At 44.4% G+C, this 21,129-nt stretch overlaps 1 protein-coding gene across 1 annotated transcript; it reads left to right on the top strand.

The window, feature by feature from the left end:
• The first annotated feature begins 1,478 nt into the window (after nucleotides 1–1,478).
• On the top strand, nucleotides 1,479–19,680 carry LOC119440052 (solute carrier family 28 member 3). The gene is made up of 3 exons (XM_049662721.1): nucleotides 1,479–1,571; nucleotides 15,815–16,154; nucleotides 19,558–19,680. The coding sequence occupies exons 1-3, from the start codon at nucleotides 1,479–1,481 to the stop codon at nucleotides 19,620–19,622; spliced, it is 498 nt and encodes a 165-aa protein (XP_049518678.1). The 3' UTR covers nucleotides 19,623–19,680.
• Nucleotides 19,681–21,129: the final 1,449 nt, after the last annotated feature.

Below are 21,129 nucleotides of genomic sequence, written 5' to 3'. Positions count from 1 at the left end.
AAATACCGGCTAGGCAAAAGAGTCCAACCACAAATAAATGTCGCGGTTAACGCCTGCAAAAATTCGGTCACTGTTGACGAAAAACAAAGTGCAAAGTATTTCACTTACCGGAACACGCGCTATCCAAACGTGCGACATGCAAAGGCGCATCGAGAACGAAGGCGGCGAACGCAGAACCCGCCATTGTGGTAGTAAGCCGTCGGCGAAAGCACACAATACAGCTTATGTCACAAAGCACTGATGCAAAACACATAGCAAACAGCGTCGGCACAGCTAAATGACTCGAGCTGATATCAAATAAATGTATACAACAGCTTAGAACGGCACACAACTAGCACAACGTGCGAACCCACGAACGAGACAATGCTTACGCCAGCGACCGTTTTTTCAAACTTGCTGCCTCACAGTGTTGCAAGCACGGAATCGGATGCCTGACAAATTTAGAGACTGTCTACTTGACAACCGCCAAAGTGATCGCATCGCGGTGGCTGCTTTGACGCCGCTGCGGTCACAGCCACCGTGATGCGATCTTTGACACCGGCGTTTCGCTCCTGCTGTCAGCTCCTGCATGCTGCGCGAGCATGGATTAATGGTTTCCAGGCGTCGCATGTGCGGGCTGGGTTGAAAACGATAATACACCTTCGATTGTTGAAGTTACGGTGTGAAATCATTCAACAATGAAGCCAGTTAGTATGTTGCTTCTTATGAGTTCATTTATCTGTGGCGTCTTTTGTTCGTTAACACCACCCGCAGGGGCGTCTGCGTAAGCAGGCGTTTGGTGTGTTGCGACACCACGGACCCGAGCACATGGGGGTCGGACCCTCCCGCGCCTAACCGTGCGTGGCTTAGCCGTGTCCGGGGAAAGGGGGATCCTGGGGGTTGAGCCGATGCCGGGTGTTTGGACCTTTATGGCCCCTCGGCGGAGGCGACACACCCCTTTGGCCTCTGCTTCACGTAGACGGCACCCCCGGGCTGACCCACCCGAGGGAAATCGGTAGTTGCCTTTTCCTATCCCCCTCTCCGATCTTCGTCTTTCTCTCTCACTTGTAGTCTTTCCTGTATCCTCCTCTCTTCCTCTTATTTCCGACTTCGCAGGCAGCAAGGGTTAACCTGGTGTATTCTATCCAACCTAGGATATTTATATTAGGTTATAGTAGCTACGTACAGCTGGCGTCTGCGTCTCCTTCTGGCCTCGTAGCGTCCCCTTGTTGGGCTCGGTGGTGGGCTGCTGGCGTAGCTGCCGAAATCAAATAATTTTTATGGCTAAAACGTCATTCCCCCCACTTTCTGATCGTCCTCTTTTTAAAAGAGGGCGCACCGATGAAACCTTGAAATTATTTGTCCAGCAGAAAGAAACTTTTCCTCGTTTTCATGTTGTGCATTGTCCAAATCCTGAAGAAACCGTGAGAACACTATCTCCTTTCATTGTTGCTAAATGTCTAACTGACACAATAGGGCCTGGATACAAAGTTACTAAGATGGTGAGTGGCGACCTCCTACTCGAGGTTCGTGACATCCAACAACATGGCAAACAGTCGAACCTTGTGGCATTCGGTGATGTCCCCGTCACGGTGACTCCACATCGCTCCATGAATACAGTCCGAGGACTCGTATCAGATGATGATCTCCTAAATTTGACCGAAGAAGAACTTCTCGAGGGATGGAAGGACCAGAACGTTATCAAAGTCCAAAGAATAAAGATCAAGCGTGAAAACAAAGAAATCCCTACCAAGCACCTCATTCTAACCTTTGCATCGAGTACACTGCCAGATTCCCTCGAAACAGGGTACACAAAGACACGGATCCGAGCTTACATCCCTAACCCACGACGATGTTTCAAGTGCCACAGATTCGGCCATGGCTCGCAAAGCTGCCGAGGCCGACTGACCTGTGCAAAATGCGGTGAATACGAACACAACTCTGACAACTGTAGTTCCACGCTCCACTGTTCAAACTGCGACGGTGGACACACAGCCTACTCTCGTTCGTGCCCCACGTGGAAAAAAGAAAAGGATATCCTGACACTTAAAGTAAAAGAAAACATCTCATTTCAAGAAGCGCGGAAACGTGTTTCCTTCCTGCATGACGCAGGGTATGCTGGTGCAGCGCGAAAGGGGGCAACGCTGCAGCAGACTCCGGCATCGGCCCGGCACACAAAAAGTGTGGCCACGGCTGTGCCACCAGCCCCCCAGGCGACAGCAGCCAGCGCCGCTGCGCCGTTTCAGAAGGAGGGCCCATCAACCTCTGGGTTGGTGGCGTCCAAGGCCCTGCTTTTCGAGGCAAGGCCTACCCCAAAACTACCCCGCTCGAATGAGCGGAAGTCCAGCGGCTCCCAGGAGTCGATGGACACAACTCCAAGTCAGACGGCGCAGCTAGCGCCTCGGGAGCGGCGCGATTCTCGCGAACGCTCCAAGACAAACAAACCACGGATTACGGGGCCTGGGAAGGCTTCGTAAGCCAACTTGAATCCTCTTGACACACAGCACAATAACATAAACAATATGGATACACAAATATTACACTGGAATGTGAGAGGTTTTTTGCACAACCTCGACGACATTAAAGAACTTCTACACAAATACAATCCAAAGGTGCTGTGTGTTCAGGAGACACACCTAAAACCAACACAATGTAACTTCCTTAGGAAATATACCATGTTTCGAAAAGATCGAGATGACGCACTCGCCTCATCGGGTGGCGTGGCCATTATAGTGAACAAAGATGTTGCTTGTCAGCAGTTACCGCTCCGAACCCCTCTTGAGGCAGTCGCAGTCCGAGCTGTACTTTTTCAGAAGTTGGTCACTATAAGCTCCCTTTACATCCCTCCGAATTATCAACTTTCCAGATCAGAGTTTTTAAGCTTCATCGCTGAACTTCCCCAACCATATATCGTTGTTGGAGACCTAAATGCCCATAGCAGCCTGTGGGGTGACTCTCGCTGTGACGCGAGAGGGCGCCTAATTGAAAACTTTCTTTTCTCCACAGATGCGTGCTTGCTAAATAAAAAAGAGCCCACATTTTACAGCGTGGCACACAATACATACTTATCTATAGATTTAAGCATATCATCAAGTACACTCATGCCGTATCTGGAGTGGAACGTCATCAAAAACCCCTATGGGAGTGACCACTTCCCGATCTTTTTAACATTAACAAAAAGAGAGGAAAACCATCCTCATGTTCCTCAGTGGAAAATTGACTCTGCCGATTGGAAGCAATACACAGAGCTCACCCGCCTAGCATGGGATGACATCCGTACATTCACCATTGACGACGCAGTGGCATATTTTACAGCATTTATTGTGAATATAGCGTCCATGTGTATCCCAGAAACACAACAAAAGCATTCCAAACGACGAGTTCCCTGGTGGAACGATGACTGTAGGGAAGCACGAAGAAAACAAAATAAGGCTTGGGGCCGCTTCGTGACTCTCCAACTGCAGAAAACCTTATAAACTTCAAGAAAACAAAGAGTGAGGGTAGAAGAACGCGCCGCCTTGCCAAAAAGGAAAGCTGGATAAAATACATATCAGGCATAAACTCTTACACTGACGGAAAAAAAGCCTGGAACCGAGTTAACAAATTAAACGGCCGGCAAACTCATCCTCTGCCATTAGTAAACAGTCAGGGTAACACTCTCGAAGACCAGGCTGACTTTCTAGGTGCCCACTTCGAGTACATTTCTAGCTCGGCCCATTACACAGATACATTTCTACGATACCAGCGGCAAGCAGAGCGATTGCCCCTGGATCGGAAAATAACAAATAATGAACCTTACAACCGCCCATTTACCATGGCGGAATTTCAGGCGTCACTGAGTTGCTGTAATAAGACAGCGCCAGGAAGAGACAGAATAGCTTATGACATGATCAAACACTTACACCCTGAAACTCACAAAACACTTCTGTAGCTTTTTAACTCCATATTCTGTGGTGGGTATATCCCGGCTGCCTGGAAAGAGGCAATAATTATCCCTATTCTCAAAGAGGGCAAGGACCCGACTTCGGCTAGCAGTTACAGGCCTATAGCCCTAACAAGTTGCCTGTGCAAACTTTTTGAGAAAATGACTAACCGGCGCCTGATCCATTTTCTTGAAAGTAACAAAATACTAGATCCCTTACAGTGCGGTTTCAGGGAAGGTAGATCCACAACAGACCACCTTGTCCGCATCGAGACAAATATTCGGGATGCCTTCGTGCATAAACAGTTTTTCTTGTCGGTTTTCTTAGACATGGAGAAAGCATATGACACCACATGGCGTTTTGGTATCCTTCGTTATTTGGCAGGAATGGGCGTCCGAGGCAACTTGCTGAACGTGATTCAAAGTTATCTGTCGAACCGCACATTCCGTGTCCGAGTTGGTAACGTCTTATCTCGTCAATTTACCCAAGAGACTGGTGTACCACAAGGAGGTGTGCTGAGTTGCACTCTATTTGTTGTAAAAATGAATTCTCTCCACAGTGTCATACCACGCACAATGTTTTATTCTGTGTACGTGGATGATGTGCAAATCGGTTACAAATCTTGTAATCTTGCTATCTGCGAGCGACAGGTGCAGCTTGGCCTCAACAAGATTTCCAAGTGGGCGGACCAGAATGGATTTAGACTAAACCCACAAAAAAGCACGTGCGTCCTCTTTTCGAACAAAAGAGGTATGCAACCAGACCCCGTTATTGACCTTAATGGAGAACGGCTATCTGTGAGTCATGAATATAAATTTCTAGGCCTCATCTTAGACTCTAAGTTAACTTTTGTCCCGCACCTGAAGTACCTGAAAACAAAATGCCTGAAGGCTATGAATCTTCTGAAGCTCTTGTCACGCACATCATGGGGAAGCGACAGGAGATGCCTCCTTAGCTTATACAAAAGCCTTGTACGCTCACGCCTTGACTACGGAGCCATAGTTTATAACTCTGCAACACCTAGTGCTTTAAAGATGTTAGACCCCGTTCACTATCTGGGTATTCGGCTTGCTACAGGCGCCTTCAGGACTAGCCCTGTAGAAAGCCTGTATGTGTAGTCGGATGAATGGTCCCTGCATCTCCAAAGAGCGTATTTAAGTCTAACTTACTCCCTGAAGGTAAAGGCAGATGTAGAACACCCATGTCATTCCACTATAAGCGACATATCGGCTGCCAGGTTGTATCAAAACCTACCGTCCGTGAGGACTCCTTTCTCCCTGCGCCTAGAAGCCTTGGCTGAAGAAACAGGCATACAACTTAAAGAGAATGTCTTAACTGCTCCCAGTCGACTTCCACCACCTTGGGAATGGCAGACTATTGAGTGCGATGTCTCTTTCATAGAAATCTCCAAGCACGCACCTGAGACTCATATACGTCACACTTCCTCGAGCTTCAGGCGAAGTAAGTACTCGTGTGCAGAATTTTACACAGACGCTTCCAAATCTCCTGCTGGTGTTGCTTACGCAGCTCTGGGACCAGTCTTTTTACACATCTGGTGCACTAAATCCGCATACAAGTATTTTTACAGCGGAAGCATACGCTATCCTCTCGGCAATTAAACACATAAAGCTAATGAATGTTACCAAAGCAATTGTGTTCACAGACTCATTGAGCGTCGTTAAAGCTATAATGAGTCTACGAAAACACAAGAATTCAGTTTTTAATGAACTCTACAGCTGGTTATGCTCAGCTTACATGGGCAACCAAGTGGTCATAGTGTGCTGGGTACCTGGCCATAGAGGCATAAAAGGCAATGTAGCTGCAGACGAAAGTGCCACGTCAGTAGTTTTTAAACATACAGATAAAAACATAGCTATCCCTTACACAGACCTGAAGCCTTTCTTGCGCCATCAGTTGCGGAGATTTTGGCAAAGGCAGTGGGACAGCGAAGTTTCAAACAAGCTACATATGATCAAACCCAGAATAGGGAAATGGATGACAGAGAAAACGGCAAGACACAAAGAAGTGCCTCTCTGCAGGTTAAGAATAGGTCATACCTATGGCACACACTCTTACCTCCTTTCTGGAAGTGATCCTCCAAAATGTGATAGGTGTGGAGACATTCTTACAGTTCTCCATGTTCTTGTAGAGTGCCCTGAAATAGAAGCCCAGCGTAAAAAGTACTTTTATCTCGCCTATCGTCAGCAAATCCCTCTTCACCCAGCATTCTTTCTTAACCATGAGCTGCTTTTTGATTTTAGTACAGTTTTAAAATTTTTAGCAGACGTAAACACTTTACAAATCATCTGGCCAGGGTATCTGTAGCGCAACCTCGTTTTGCAGGTTGCAGCTGCAGTAGCAAAAGTGTTTACAGCACGTGCCTCACAGCCCTTGTTTTCAAGGAACCTCCTGAGGCACTAGTGCTATTGTATACGTTTTAGTACATCATTAATTCGTAACGGAATTGTTATAGTCATAACTCTAATCATTAGTCATTGTCATTATTTTAATACCAATATATTTTACGCAATTTACAGCGTCTTTCTTTTAGGCCCTTTTACAGCCACGTTACATCAACCATTCAACTCATAGACCGCTCTATTTATAGTGCAAAGAAAAACTATCACCATTTGTCATGGCGCTCTTTGGCCATATCTGGCCCTTGCGCCAATAAAAACCACATATTATTATTATGTTCGTTAACGCCGACGGTAACCGTAAACTTAACATTCCGTTTGGCATGTTATGCACTTTTAGACAAAAGCATCTAAAAAAGTTCTTGAGTTATGGCGTTTTTCACTAGTCGATCTGGAGCAGGATTTTTTGCTCCACGGCTGCGAATCCGAATTCCACTGGTCGAGCTGGAGCGGGTTCGCGCTTTCCACTGGTGGTTTCGGATCAACTCGCTCCGCGCCGGATCGCTCTCACTTGCTCCGCTGCCGAGGCGCGGATTCGGGCGGAAATGGGACGATAGAATACGTCACTTCCGCTCGCTGGGGGACGGCGATCTTGGTGGCCATGGAAACATGCAAAGCGGAAGTCGATTTTTGTGACTTGAGTGCGCAGACTTCCGGTACGATCCAGCGCGGAGCATTTTCGCTCTCCGCTGGCAGATTAGGGTTGGTGAAGTGCGAGCGCTCACTCCATGATTTCGGCGGCCACTCCAGATCGACCAGTGAAAAACGTCATTAGACATTCCGAATGCGTTTAACAAAATAGACTCTGGTAACACTAGTAGTGAGTTGTTACCGCAAATAGAACATATACTATTATATTTCAGGCGCTTAGGGCTATGTTTAGAAGAAATTCTATTTGCAGTCTTGTCGTAGACCAAGACGTCTACAGCCGTTTGTAGCCATAGACGTTTTTAAGATGTTTTGTGTTTCATGGGTAGAATAGAAAAAAAAAACTGTGCAGTGCTGACTTCAGCTAGCATAGTCGCTGCATTTCTGCAAGTGCGGTCGTTAAAACACTATCACACAGTCCACGCTACTACTTTTTCATACTAGAAGATGGCATAATGCGATTTTTGCCTCGGGACAGAACAAAGAAAAACAAAGTCTAAAAGCTGGGCCCTGCATTGGTGTAGCCAGGAATTGTTCGCAGGTATAAAATGACCCCCCCCCCCCCCCCCCACGTTCCCCAAGTGCTTCCTGGCTACTGCCCTGCGGCCATGCCACCACGGTAAAGTTTGTGTGTTAGTTATGCTAAAAGTGGACTAACATGCATTTGATGAAAGAACAGACAGCATATAAACCTTGCAATGAACAGATTGATGTAGTCACTACCACGCTCTTTCATTTTGCCTAGGTGGAAACGGTGTACTGTAAGGGCAGCCCGATCAGTGCAAAATTCCGTGGTGCAGGCTGTGCCGCAAAGTACTCCTCCAGTTGACCTAGCAATTGTGCAAGACCAAGATACCTCTGCTTGCCTGGGCTTCTATGACACACTTCCAAGTGATGGGGAATTACCGGAGATGCCTCTCGAACCCACATGATGATGACCCTCAACCTTCGGCAGGACCCTGTGAAACAATAGGACAGGCTCATGCAGTTAAACGGACTGATGCTGTAAGCGTGCGCTTTTGAGATATTGAACTTGTTTTGTGTTTACCTGTGATTTTAGTCGGACTGCCTGCATTGAGCATCGCGTCAAATACTTGACAGCCTGTTTTATTTTTGCAAACCCCGCAGGCGTGCCAAACAGATGCAGAATCCCCAGAAAACCTGATTATCTTCCTGTCAGCGACAAACGACTCTGAGGCATCAACTGAAGTTTCCCGCATTGAACAATGTGACAAATTACACTCATCACTACAATTTGCTGGGTTTATCACATGCTTACTATGGTCTCCGGTTTCATAATAGTGGTTGTAGCAGTAATTTATAGGCAGACCTCGTATGAATACATACGAGGTCTGCCTATAAATGCGTTCCTAATAATAAAATATCTAACTCACTGCCATAATTGGTAAAAGCTGCCATTTTGGTGCCTGACGTGGCCATATATTTCATAAAACTGCATAGCCAATGCAGCATATGCTGTAATTCATTCATATTATATGTCACATCACCATGCATGTTGCATTAACTTGCTCGAAGTTCTCACCGTAGTCATACAGCCACCACTTGTGACTCTAATCGAAGCACAGGTGTACGTGTGAATGTTTTATCAATTGACATAGCATTGTTAATGCACCAACACTAATGCATGGACCTGCCACGCTGATCAATGGCTCGGGACTTTATATGCGCCCTCCTAAGCCCATGAACAATGACCACTTATCAGCAACTTTATTGTCTTAAAATTATCATTCCAACTCTACACATATTAAACATGGCTTGATAGTGAAAAGCGCAGCGTACTGCATGAAGTGTTTGCTAAAGAGCTACCCAGTCATATTTGTGCTGATTGTGAAAAGTCAAGAGAGCAGCGGCAATTATACGTGAAGTGCAGCCTGATAGCTAACTCGCCAAAAAGCCCTCCGGTACAAACATCTATCTGGGGAAGAGCGGCGGGAGAGGAGCGGCACGACCGAATGCCGTTACCCCTGCTCCTTCTCCCCCAAAACGATCCAACTGCACTTCTCTCTCCCCCAACAAATATGGGCTGTTATTAGCAAGGGTATGGAGAGATCTAAATTACCTAGCACAAATTTCGTTCAAGGCGTGTTGGACGCTGCCATATTGTCGCTGACAAAGGGCTCCTCTGTTGTAGCATTTTTGTTCTCTTAGTGTACGTACCCCTGCACTTGACTTTCACTGTACATTTGCTTGCTATGCTATCTAAAAGACGGCAATATGTGTAAATAATGTACAAGTGAGAGCTCCATGACTTTATAAGTCTAGATTTGCTTGCAATACTGTAAAAGTAAACTTCGTGTACATTTAAAGGAAACTTATTGCAAAATGTTTGCTAGGTTGGGTATAACAATACGACTGGTAATATTTACGTAAAATTAGGCAACACAGTTATTGAATAGTAGCTATTGAAGACATTCCTGACTTTCTGAGCATGATCTGTGCTTCAAAATAGCTATATCACTCTATGGAGAGGCCGGAATGGCTATATTGTTCCTAATATAGTCACTTAAAAGTTTGTAAAAGGTTTGCTTATTATGACAGTGTCTGAAATATTTTCTGTTGCTTTTGTAGGTCATTGGGGGCTCATGGAAGCTGCAAGAGGAAACGGCAATTCTTTGGGTTTGAAACATTTAAGCAAGTCGAGAATCTGTGCGATATATGCGGAGTCACCGTACAGGTCTTTAGGCTTTTGCTCAATATTCCGCCACAGCCCAGCTACCGAAGCACCGACAAAAACCGCGAAGACAAGTTTTGTCTTTCCTTAGCCAAGCTTAAGCTTGGGGTAAGCTTCAGGGCTAAGCTGTGATTTAGCTTTAGCTTTCTCTGCATCAAGTGCATTTACAAAAACGCTCGACATACTTAGCACAGCCTTGAAGCAGTGGGTATTTGTGCCACCAAGGGCTATCATCAAGCAGTGCCTGCCACAGCCATTCAAGGAAAGTTATCCAGACCGCACATTTATTATTGATTGCGCAGAAGTTAGAGCCAAAACGCCATCAAAGCCCTAGTGTCAGCACGTACTCTGCTCTAATTACAAGGGAGGCTATACATTCAAGGTCCTTGTTAGGATAATTCCAAATTGAATGATAGCCTTCATGTCAGTGGTAGATGGTTGGCAGAAGACTGATCAATTTATTACACAGGACTCTGGTTTTCTGAACCTTGTGCAAAAAGGTGATATCTTGAGCGATAAACGATTTCCACACCTCTGGATAGACGTGACGGGCAAAGGTGGTGTCGTTTTGATGCCTCCCTTCAATTCTGGAGGTGGTCAACTTTCTCAAGAAGACACGGATGCAACGTAAAAAACTGCATCCCTGCGTATTCGCGTTGAGCGGGTTATTTCGCAGACTGAAAGTATACAGAATCCAGCGCAACACAGTCCCCTTAACTTTGGTGCCGCACATGGACCAAGTGTCATCGGTATACGCTGCTTTGGTCAGCATGCAGCCACCAATAATTATAAACAAAGAATGAGTGCATTGTTTGTGGTGATTTGTAAGTGTTTTTGCATGCAAACTTTTATTTGTGAATATAATTCTTAAATGGAATTTAACAACGCATAAATGAAGATTACCAGTGTTATTTTGTCTAGCACAGATGCTAGCGGAGTACAAGGTTACAAATGTGGCTACCCCCTGTGGCATCATGATGCACCGTCATATTTATCAGTTTCTGTGCAGCCAAAAGCGAGTTTTCAACGAAAGCTCATGCAGTTTGTTCATCTTCAAGCTTTTATTACTTGTACGCTGACTGCACAGCATGAATGAGTTAGGTTAACCTAACTCATTCAGAGACCAAGTAATATTGCAGGGCAGCATAATTATGCTGCCCTGCAATATTACTTGGTCTCTGCTGTATGCACAATTGCTTTTGTTTGCATACGTCTTGTGCTTTCAATACGCATTTTATTTATCGGTGCAATCATCCTGCCCTTCTCTAACCATTCTCTAACAGATAGTGTGCCTCAAAACCCCGAAGAGCCAGCTTGTCATCTGCTATACTTAGCCCTCTTGCATATCACATTTTGTGTTTCTTGAAATATTGTTTTTCAGCTATGTATCAGCAAGCTTCTATAATAGAGAAACAATGGGATTATTGGTTTTAGGCTTTTAATTTGAGTGATATGAAAGAACATTTTATAAAATGCTGCAACCTGTAGGATTGCAAGTACAGTTCATTCTTGCAATACCAAACATGTGTAGCAGCCTGATTTTAAAGGCAAAAGCAAATGCTTCTGTGATTTGTTTAAAAAAACATGTATGCCACGCGCAGGCATCAAATGCAAACTGGCATCCCCTACAACATTTTCCACTAAATATACTGCATGTAAGCTTGGTACGTTTCCCAGCATTTAAATACACGACATATTTTCACATTTGTATTGATTTAACATACTTCAGCCTAAACTTGTAAAGGTAATTGCATACTTTACTAAGACTACATTGAGCAACATTAAAACACCGTATCGAAGCATCACCTACAAAAGGAAATGCCACTGCTCAGTCCAGAACAGTCTAATAAAATATTGCATATAGACTAGATACATTGGAAATCATAAAGTCACTGTACTCGCATTTTCAAAGCTCTGGCAAATTCATGCCCACTCAACAGGTAATAACATAAGCATAAACACATATTCTAAAAGTTTTTCTGCCTGGATGGACCAACTTTAAGAACATCACAAATAATAAAATAGATATCTGCACATTTTCTCCTGAACCACGTTGGGCTACGAAATATTGCATGTTGGCTAGCCTATGTTACACGTCATATTGAAGACATTCAATTTACACTTTCAAAGCTCTGGCTTAGCAATGCCTGCTCAACTGATAATATAGTAAACATAAACACTACCTGGATAAAGCTCACCTTAAAATTGTCAGAAATGTTGAGGTAAATTCGTATGCTTTCTCCCGAATGCGTGACACTAAAGATATTGCATTTATATAGATTAGGCAATTACACGTCCCATGGAAGACACGTACTGTATTCATATTTCCAAAGCTGTGGCATAGCCATGCCAACTTAACCGATAGTAATGTAGACCTAAACACTACCTGGATGCAGTAAGCCTTAAAAACATCACAAATGATAAAATAAATAAATGCAAATTTTTTCTCCAGAATAATGTGACACAAAAATATTACATGTAGACTAGACGCGCAAATCTTTATGAAGACACTGTATGCACATTTTCAAAGCTCTGGTATGTCCCGTGCCAACTCAATGGGCAGTAACATTAAAAACGCAGTCTTCCACTTTGCCTACCAGTATGCAGCCAAGAACAACAAAAAAACAATTGCACATGACAAAAATAAATGCGAATGTTTCCGCCAGAATTGCATTTCACTAAAATATTGCATGTAGACTAGACACATTACACATACAAATAAAATAAAAGCACTGCATTTTCAAATCACTGGCAAGTGCTATGCGGACTGAAAGGCTGCACTTTAGGACATTCTCAGTTTTAAAGTGCATATACCACTAAGCATTTTTAAAGCAAACTGAAAATATCACAATGTGAGAACACAAACATCTATCTGGCGAACATCATGCTATTTTAGAGTCCATCAATACTTGACAGAAGACCTCTTTAAAATTGTGGACGCAGAAAAAAAACTCAGGCGATGGAAACAGGGAAAATTATGCTAAAACCAAAACAGGAACAAAAAAAACTTGAAGTAAAAATACTCCCTTTTAGGGATGAGCTCCCACAAAAACGCAACATCCCTCTTCACATCAACTATAGCAGGCTGATTTTGACTGTACACAAAGAGCAAAGCTTTCTACAAATGAAGAATATACATGTGGACCTGTAACTGTGTGTAGTATTGCTGTGACTTCCTTAATTCAATTATGTCATCAATGAATATAAAATATGGCAGCTTAAAATGTCGTTCTTCGTACCTTATAAATGGTGCATCCTTGAATTTATATGTGCGCTTGATTTCCATCACACTCCAAGAACAGTTGCACCCTTTGGGGTGTATTTTTGCCACAGAACAATAATCGTCATCCGACTTGCGTGGCTTTCCTTTCTTTAACGCTGTGCGCCCGGCACTTCTCGGTAACGAACGACAAGAGCGTTATCAGCGTGACACAGCGTTCTCGACAGGAAAGTAGCAAGTGCAGAGTTTTCAAGATAGGAAACGCAAGCAAGACAGATGACGATTATTGTTGTGTGGCAAAAATGCACCCCAAAGGGTGCAACTGTTTTTAGAGTGCAGGGCAGTCTCATTACCAAGCGGTACCAGTCCATCAGGGCTGCAGTAAAGCCAAGGTACCATGGCCTTGGTGTAAAGTGCGTTCAGTTCTTCAGTACAATCCATACGATATGCACTTACACCGCTAATTACATACAAATGTCATAGCTTTGTCCAAACGAACTGAAATAAGTGATCGAACTGTACGCCGCCAGGAGAGCGCAAAAGGCAGCATAATTCGAGCGACGTAAATGCGGATCTTGCTGATACGACGCGTTTTCAGCGACCACGCTTAGCGTCGTGCACGCTTCACATTGTTCACTTCGCGATACCAGGCCATTGTGGCCAGTTTTTTGCGCGGTCATGTTGACGTGACTACTGCGCAGCAGGTGCGGAGCACCGCAAGACTGTTGCCAGCTGCACGAAAATTCTTGCGCTGAATTCACAAACGCCTATGAAGCGTTTCTTAGGTAAGAATAAGTGAGAGGAGGAAGCTAAAGAAAGAACATCGCACGAAGTGAATGAAAGACGCGAGTGACGTCATTTCGGCTAGGGCTGATGTTAGTGTGGGGTTTAGAATAAGCATATTCAGCCATTCATAAGACGACGATGGCTGTCGTCAGCTGTCGCTTTTCTTTGTCGTCTGTCGATTGTCCTTTGGGTCAATAAAGCTGAGTGACACGGGCTTTGCTCGAGAGTTATATTTTCTTGGTACTTTTCTTGGACATGCGGGCGCTGCATGCTTGCACTGACTCCATGCACCAGCGCGCTTGCCCCAGGAAATGCGAAGCTCTCGCTTGAGGGGACACAACCACGACAGCTGCGAAAAAGAAAAAGAAATGTGTTGGACGTTGTTGCACGTACATTATTTTTCTAGCACAATGACACAGTGAACTAGCTATTTCTGTGTGAGCAGTTGTAGCCCAGTCAACGGCGCACTTTCGATCCCGACCAAGATAGAATTTCTCGACAGCCATCAGCTCTTTCCCGCAGATTGCGCAAAGGGACCAATCGCGATTGAAGAACTTGATCGCTATCGAAAGTGGACCGTGTGACTGGGGTATCAATGAAGCTTGCAAAAAAATAGTGTGCCCGAAAAATAGCGTATGCTAAGTATGATACCAACGTGCGCCATGCATTGCCAAAAAATTAGCGCAGCATGCACTAAGTTGTGCAAGGCTAGAGAAACAGCGGAGCTGGTGATCACTGACCTTCGTCCAGTTTCGCTTGGCTCGGCTAAGTTTTGCTGGCTTTGGCTAAGTTCGGCTGGCGGCACGACGAACTTCCAGCTGAGCAGCTTCTTCTTCGGGAGTCTTGTACTTCTTCGGCCGTCCCATGTTACATTTACTCAGTGCGAAGTCTACAAAAGTTGCGTGTCGCCGTCGCGGTGACATGATGTTTATTTGTTTATTTATTTATTTGATAATAGCTCACAGGCCCCGTAAGAGGCATAGGGTGAGGGGGGCATACAGTACAATGCAATACATTGTATATGAAGATTTCCACAGAGTACAAATTACAGGGCAGTAGAATATTAACAGATAACTATACGTGCAAACTACTCAGAGTGACGTCATGGCCAAGCTTCACAAAGTGTTGTCATGACTAAGCAAAGCAAGAATAGCGGCGCGAAGCAATGACATGGCTGGGCGAAGCTGGGTAAGTGATTCCTAGGTGACCGCATTGACGGAGCTGGTCTGCTGGAACGCGGTATCGGCATTGGAACGCGGTGTCAGTGGGCCTCTTCGCTTATCCGTCTCTGACAGTCCCGGACTGTCCGAAAGACTGCATACGCAACGCTCATTAGCTGAAAGCACCGTCTCGGGCAGTACGGGACTGTCAGGAATGGATAATCAAAGAGGCCCAGCGTAGCAAGCTATGCTATGAAACGCGCAGTGACGTCATCGCTGGCGCGGCGGCGGAGGAGCGTTGCCGGAGCTATAGGAGAAGCGAGGCGCAGCTGTGGCAGATGGTTGCTAGGCAACGCGCAGTGACGTCTTCGCTAGGCGAGCTATTGCGAACGCTACGCGGGGAAACGGAAAGCCTAAATAGCTCCAATGTTAAAAATGATAGGCTAACGATTGCACGTGCGCTTGAATGGGCGCTAATAAGGTAAAATATGTCAACTGGAAGCTGCCACTGCGTCAGGGCCGGTTAACATAAAACGCGATAGATGAGGCCTTACCACTTGCATCCAGTTGCAATAAATTGCGAGTGCATAAAACACAAAGCTAACAAAACAAAACAGGGATGTAATTATGAATGGGCAGAACATTGTACAGCGTCGTCCTTGACTTGTGAAACGCACTTCGCCCTCACAAGGACGATGTCGTCTTCGATTAACTGCTCCGCGTCACCTACATGGCTAAGAACACACTTCCCTTTCGCCACATTGCAGCCACGTAAACAGTCTTCAATTGCACAGATCTGCTTAAAGGCAGATCGAAGCGTGTACTATTACAACATCAACTATGGAAGGCATTTCGAACATTTTACCTAGCACCACACCGGGCAGGTAGCAATAGTAACACCTCTCCGTTGCGGGTATGGGTGGATGGCGACGCTTGCACATGCAATGTAGCTGCACTATCCCTTTAAAAACCGTCGCATTAAAACGCAGTGGCTCGTGGGCCGACTGTTCGTGCCCCTGGCACTGGTCATGGGCCTGAGCGTGGACGAGTCCTCACGCGTTGCCTCCTTGGTGGGCCTCAAGACGGTGCTGAACGAGGTGTTCGCCCACAGCGAGATGGGCACGATGGCACGCAATGGCCTGCTCTCTCCGCGGGCGCAGCTGCTCTGCACGCACGCCCTCTGCGGCTTCTCGAGCCTCGCTGCTCTGGGCGTCCAGGTGGGCGTGTTCGCTGCACTGGCGCCCGAACGGCTGCCGGACTGCGCCCGTGTCGCCGGACGTGCACTGGTCGCCGGTTCCATTGCCTGCTTCTTGACCGCCTGCACCGCCGGTAAAGTACAAGTTCCACAATATGGATGAAAACGTTTTATAACACAAACATCTACTCCTGGCGAATACCACCTGGGGACGAAGCGAAAAAGAAATGGGAACCTTGAAGGAGCGAATTGAGAGTGCCAAGGCACAGATGTCGCCTAAAGCTTTACTCCGGGAGAGGGTCAATGTTTCTTTTCCTGTTTATGGGAATATTGCAGGATTTTGTGCTGCGGATGACTTGTGTAAATTTTTTTGCTTTGGCGTATCACTCGGTCTAACCGTCTTATGTAGTCCGGCTTTTGTGAACACCGGCTGAAGTCTGTTACAGAGAGGTCCAGTTACCGCGTGACCTCGCTTCAATATAAGCAAACCTAATAAAATGCACAAAATGTTTTTCTGGACTCCTTCGTTACACACACTATTATCACGCTGCAGCGGCCGTGAAGAACCAGACAATGCCAAAACTGCGCGTTAAGGCTTTAACTCTCTATTGGGCTAATTCGGGACCAGAAAAAAAATAACACGCTCAAATCACAACGATAGCAGCGGGTACGGCTGTCGGTCGTCAAATCATCGCGGGTTCAGTCCGTCCGCTATTTAAACTAGTATCGCAGGCTAGTATGCCCGCCAATATAGTCGCTCGCTTACATTCCAGTATGTACTAAAACAGAATTTGCGTCCAGAGCGCAGTCTGATTAGGCAAGACTCCTTCGCTGTATAATTCACAAGAACATGAAAGAATTTTCGAACACACTAATCGCACGTCTTGTACCGAGCGACTAATCGATATCTGTGACAATCTTGTGAAAAACATTAGCGTCCAACAGCAAACGCCATCAATCAATCGATAAATAAATAAGTGAAGCTTTATTAATATAACAATATATACGTACACACGATAAGAGGTACATACATAAGGAGGTCCCAGGGTCAAAGACCGATGGGGGACCTCCTTACAACACATAACAAGAACACTAAAAAATACATTGCAATTTAGGACGTGTGCGAAACTATATAAACAGTGTGTCTATGTAATTTGCGAAAAGGAAGAAAAATGACAGAGAAAAAATACGGAGAGACAAGTAAAAAGATAAAATGCAATAAAAATTGCAATGGAAGGAGAAATGAGCGTAGATTAGATTTGAAATCCATCATATTCGTTATATTCTTAATGCTTGGCGCAGAGTTCCAGAAGTAAGTGGCAGCAAATGTAGATGGGAATTTACAATAGTTGGTTTTAAGCATAGGTAACAAGTTGTCTTGCGTTGCAAAACTCGTCGAGCTATGAATGGGAAACTGACAGCTGCTAATTACAAGTATAGGAAGTTTAACAAAAACATATCCGTGTGCAAGATTACTAAGGGAATGCTTGTTAAATTTGGTAACTGACAACATGTTATGACAGCGTAGTAATGGCGAAACATTGCATGAAAGGCTGCTCAATGGTATAATTCCTGTGGCCTGATTTTAAACATTCTGTGAAGGAGCGTAACGGGTAGGGTATGTATTGCCCCATGTTGAAATACAGTAATTGATAAGGCTTTGAATGAACGCATAATAAATGGTCATGAGAGCATCTGTAGTACGAAACGAACGAGCTTTTATTATTAGAACCCTTATAACATACACCACATTTTTTGTGACGAAGTTAGCATGTTTGTCAAATTTTAAGTGTTTACCTAGTTCTACACTCAGGAAAACAGTTTCATTAGAACTATGTATTTTCATTGACTCGAGTAATACCGATGGGATAGTTGTAGGACGCTTTGGTGCGCAGGAAAAAAATTCATTTTTTATAATTTTTTTATGAAACCAGCTTACAACATTAGCAGCATCCCTGTTAAGTCTCCTCATTAAATCATTGATGTATGTGTAAGAACAATAAGCAGTAGTGTCATGTGCATAAAGCAAACATTACGAGTATTCAAGGCACTATGGCAGGTCCTTTATGTAAATCAAGAACAAAATACGAACCAGGATTGACCCTTGCGGGGCATCGGTATTAATTAGTTTTGGTCGGGAGGCAATTCCGGAAATACAAACAACTTCTTCTCTATCAAGAAGATAACTGCGTATTAGTTGTAAGTGGGGACCAGTGATACCAAGGTAATTCAGTATTGCTCATAAAATAACTTGAATAATTGAATCGAAAGCTTTAGACAGATTTACAAATAATGCTCCAACCAGGTTACCGCTGTCAATGGCCACCCTTATTTGATCTGTTAGGGAAACTAGAGATAATTCAGTAGAAAAGCATGGCATGAACCCGAACTGATAAGGCGATAAAATGATGAGCTTTGATAGGTAACTCGTTAACCGAATTACTAGTGTCTTCTATATAAGTTTACTAAAAATGATAGAATAGCGATGGGACGATAGTTTGAGGCAAGAAATTTATCAGCTTATTTTCAAAACAGGTATGACTTTCGATTTTTTAAACTTGTGGGAAACATGCCTGTCTTGAACATAGGATTAATAATCGGCGTGAGAGGTTCACAAACAATATGCGCTATCAGTTTCTTATGTACAGAATTAAAGTTATCCAATCCAGGACTTGTATTTTTGAGGTTGTGTATTATAATATACCCTTCCTCAGATGAAACAAGGAAAAGATAGAATCTCTGGGGTGCTCTTTGATATAGATGACTACAAGAAACGTAAAGATCTGGATTGCTAATACCGAACGAATCATTGAATAGATTCGCAATATCAGCAGGATTATCGTATGTGACCTTCATAGTGAATAGTATTTATATCAAGATTGGAAGACTTACCTAAAAGATTGTTAATAACTTTTCATTGCTTTTTAATATTATTTCCAGTTTTTTTCACAATCGTAGTAGCTCATTTTAGCATTGCTAAGAATTCTACTAAGAATATTAGAATAGGTTTTGTAATGTCACGTAAACTAACATTAAATGGTTGTCATTTAGTTTTCTTATAAAGATTGTCCTGCTTTTTTGAGCAGCTAAGATTTGACGTCATCCACGGATTTCTAGGAGCCGAAAACTACAGTTTTTGACATAGCAAGTACGTCAGAAATAATATTGGAAAATTTGCCAAAAGCAATTTTAGGGTCGTCCATCCACATAAAGATGCCCAATCTGAATCAGCAACAAACTCTACAAAAGAGGAGGAATTGAATTCTTTTAGTAAACTGTACATCACTTTTACTTAGAGAAAGCTTTAAACGCATGAAAGCAGGGTAATGATCTGTTATGGTGGTTCGAACCACAACAGCATCTAAAGTAACCGAAAGATTGGACGTAATAAAACATAATAATAAAACATCGCAGTTGCCATCAAGAACTGCAGTGTGTGCACCAGACATCCCGCTCGACTTTAGTTTATGAAAAATTCATGTAACTTCATTAGAACGTTACATTGCTTCACTGATGCTACACCTTCGTTTCTTACAGGCGCCTTGATGGACACAACCGTCTACGAGGTCCCATCGCTATTTAACAGCTACGACTTCGTCTAGAATTCCAACTTTTTAGAAGTGTGGGAACGTATTTGTGAAATAAACAAGAAAGCCTCCGAAAATTTTGTATCTTAGTGGTCAGTTCAGTTTAACGTAGAAAATATCCTGCCAGTGTTCAGCTAAAGAAGCCTGGAAGGGGAGGAGGGGGGGGGGGGCGGTAGGAAGAATCACGAAGGTTTGCATACAAGCATAGCACGAAACTGCGATTACCGCATTCTGAAAATTATAGGAAATTAGAGATGTCAAACCACTAAGTAATAATAGTGCGACATGGAGCGTTAAAAAAAGAAGGGTGAAATTGTCGGTCCATGGGAAAGCAGGGGCAGGTAGGCCACGACGCAGTGTAGTGGTACACTCTATCGATTAGTATACGATAGCGGCACCCCCCTGTATCACGACACTGGGAAACTCTGGTCAACTTGGTTCCCAGAATATTAAGACCTCGGTTTCCTTCGCGCTCAGGTGAGAAACGGACGACCCGACGTTCGAATGTAAGTGTTAAATGAGTGACAATGTTGGGCACCGGACATCAAGGGGAAGCGCATTAACGGAGTGTTTAGTGCGGGCAACAGAAGAATTGAATTTCAACAGAGGCGAGACGCAACAGTGTCAGCACAAAATGACGACGAATTTGGTTCATCCTGTTGTCATGGTGTTTTCACGAGCACGACAACGAAGAACTGCACGCCAATGCACAGCCATCTTGTCAAGAACAATTCCTGCGCGATGCACACAATGTCATCCTCGTCCACTATACAGTTTGTGGCCTCCAAATACATGCACAGGCTGTACCCATCTCGGAGCCTGTGTAGAGCAAAAAAACTAGCATAAATTGCTCAGCACTGCTGCTGTGCGATCGCGTGGTGCCTAGAGCACCCCACCCCAAAAAGCACAGTGCTTGAGTAAGATGAGTTCGAATCTGAACTGATGATGATAGTGGTCCTCTTTCATGGCCCGTACGGTACGAGCCATAAAAGAGGACCACTATCATCAGTTCGGATTTGAACTCATCTTACTCAAGCAATGTAAAAGCAATGTAAACTTTCTCTTAGCCAAATGGTAAAGACAAGACGCCCTCAAAATGTTTGCCGATTATGAGCAATTTTGCGAAACTGTTCTTCCTATGGGCGTTGTATTGAATATGTTTGAATCATTAGAGACAAACAACGTATTGTAGACGGCTCCTAATGCGTTGTTTTCGATAATTTTGTTTTTCGTTGTTTTTCTTTCCCGCTTACTTTTTTTTTACCAGCCTGTCGCGACAGCCGCACGTGCATGCTCGGGTGAGCAAACGCCGTTGGCGCGCAGCCAAGAATTGAGGCCAGGCGCGAAGTAACAAATTTTCGGGCATGACTAAATCGGAGCGCGAACTACTCGGTCACACGTAAAGGCACGAAAAGAGACAAGACTTGTCTCTTTTCGTGCCTTTACGTTTGTCCGAGTACTTCGCGCTCCGATTTAGCCATGCCTCCATACCTACTCACCCATTTTTCGCTTCCGATAAATT

The sequence above is a fragment of the Dermacentor silvarum genome, chromosome 2 (genome assembly GCF_013339745.2).
Source record: "Dermacentor silvarum isolate Dsil-2018 chromosome 2, BIME_Dsil_1.4, whole genome shotgun sequence".
Taxonomy (NCBI): Eukaryota; Metazoa; Arthropoda; class Arachnida; order Ixodida; family Ixodidae; genus Dermacentor; species Dermacentor silvarum.
Note: the sequence above shows the minus strand (reverse complement) of the source record. Positions and strands in the feature narration are given on the sequence as shown.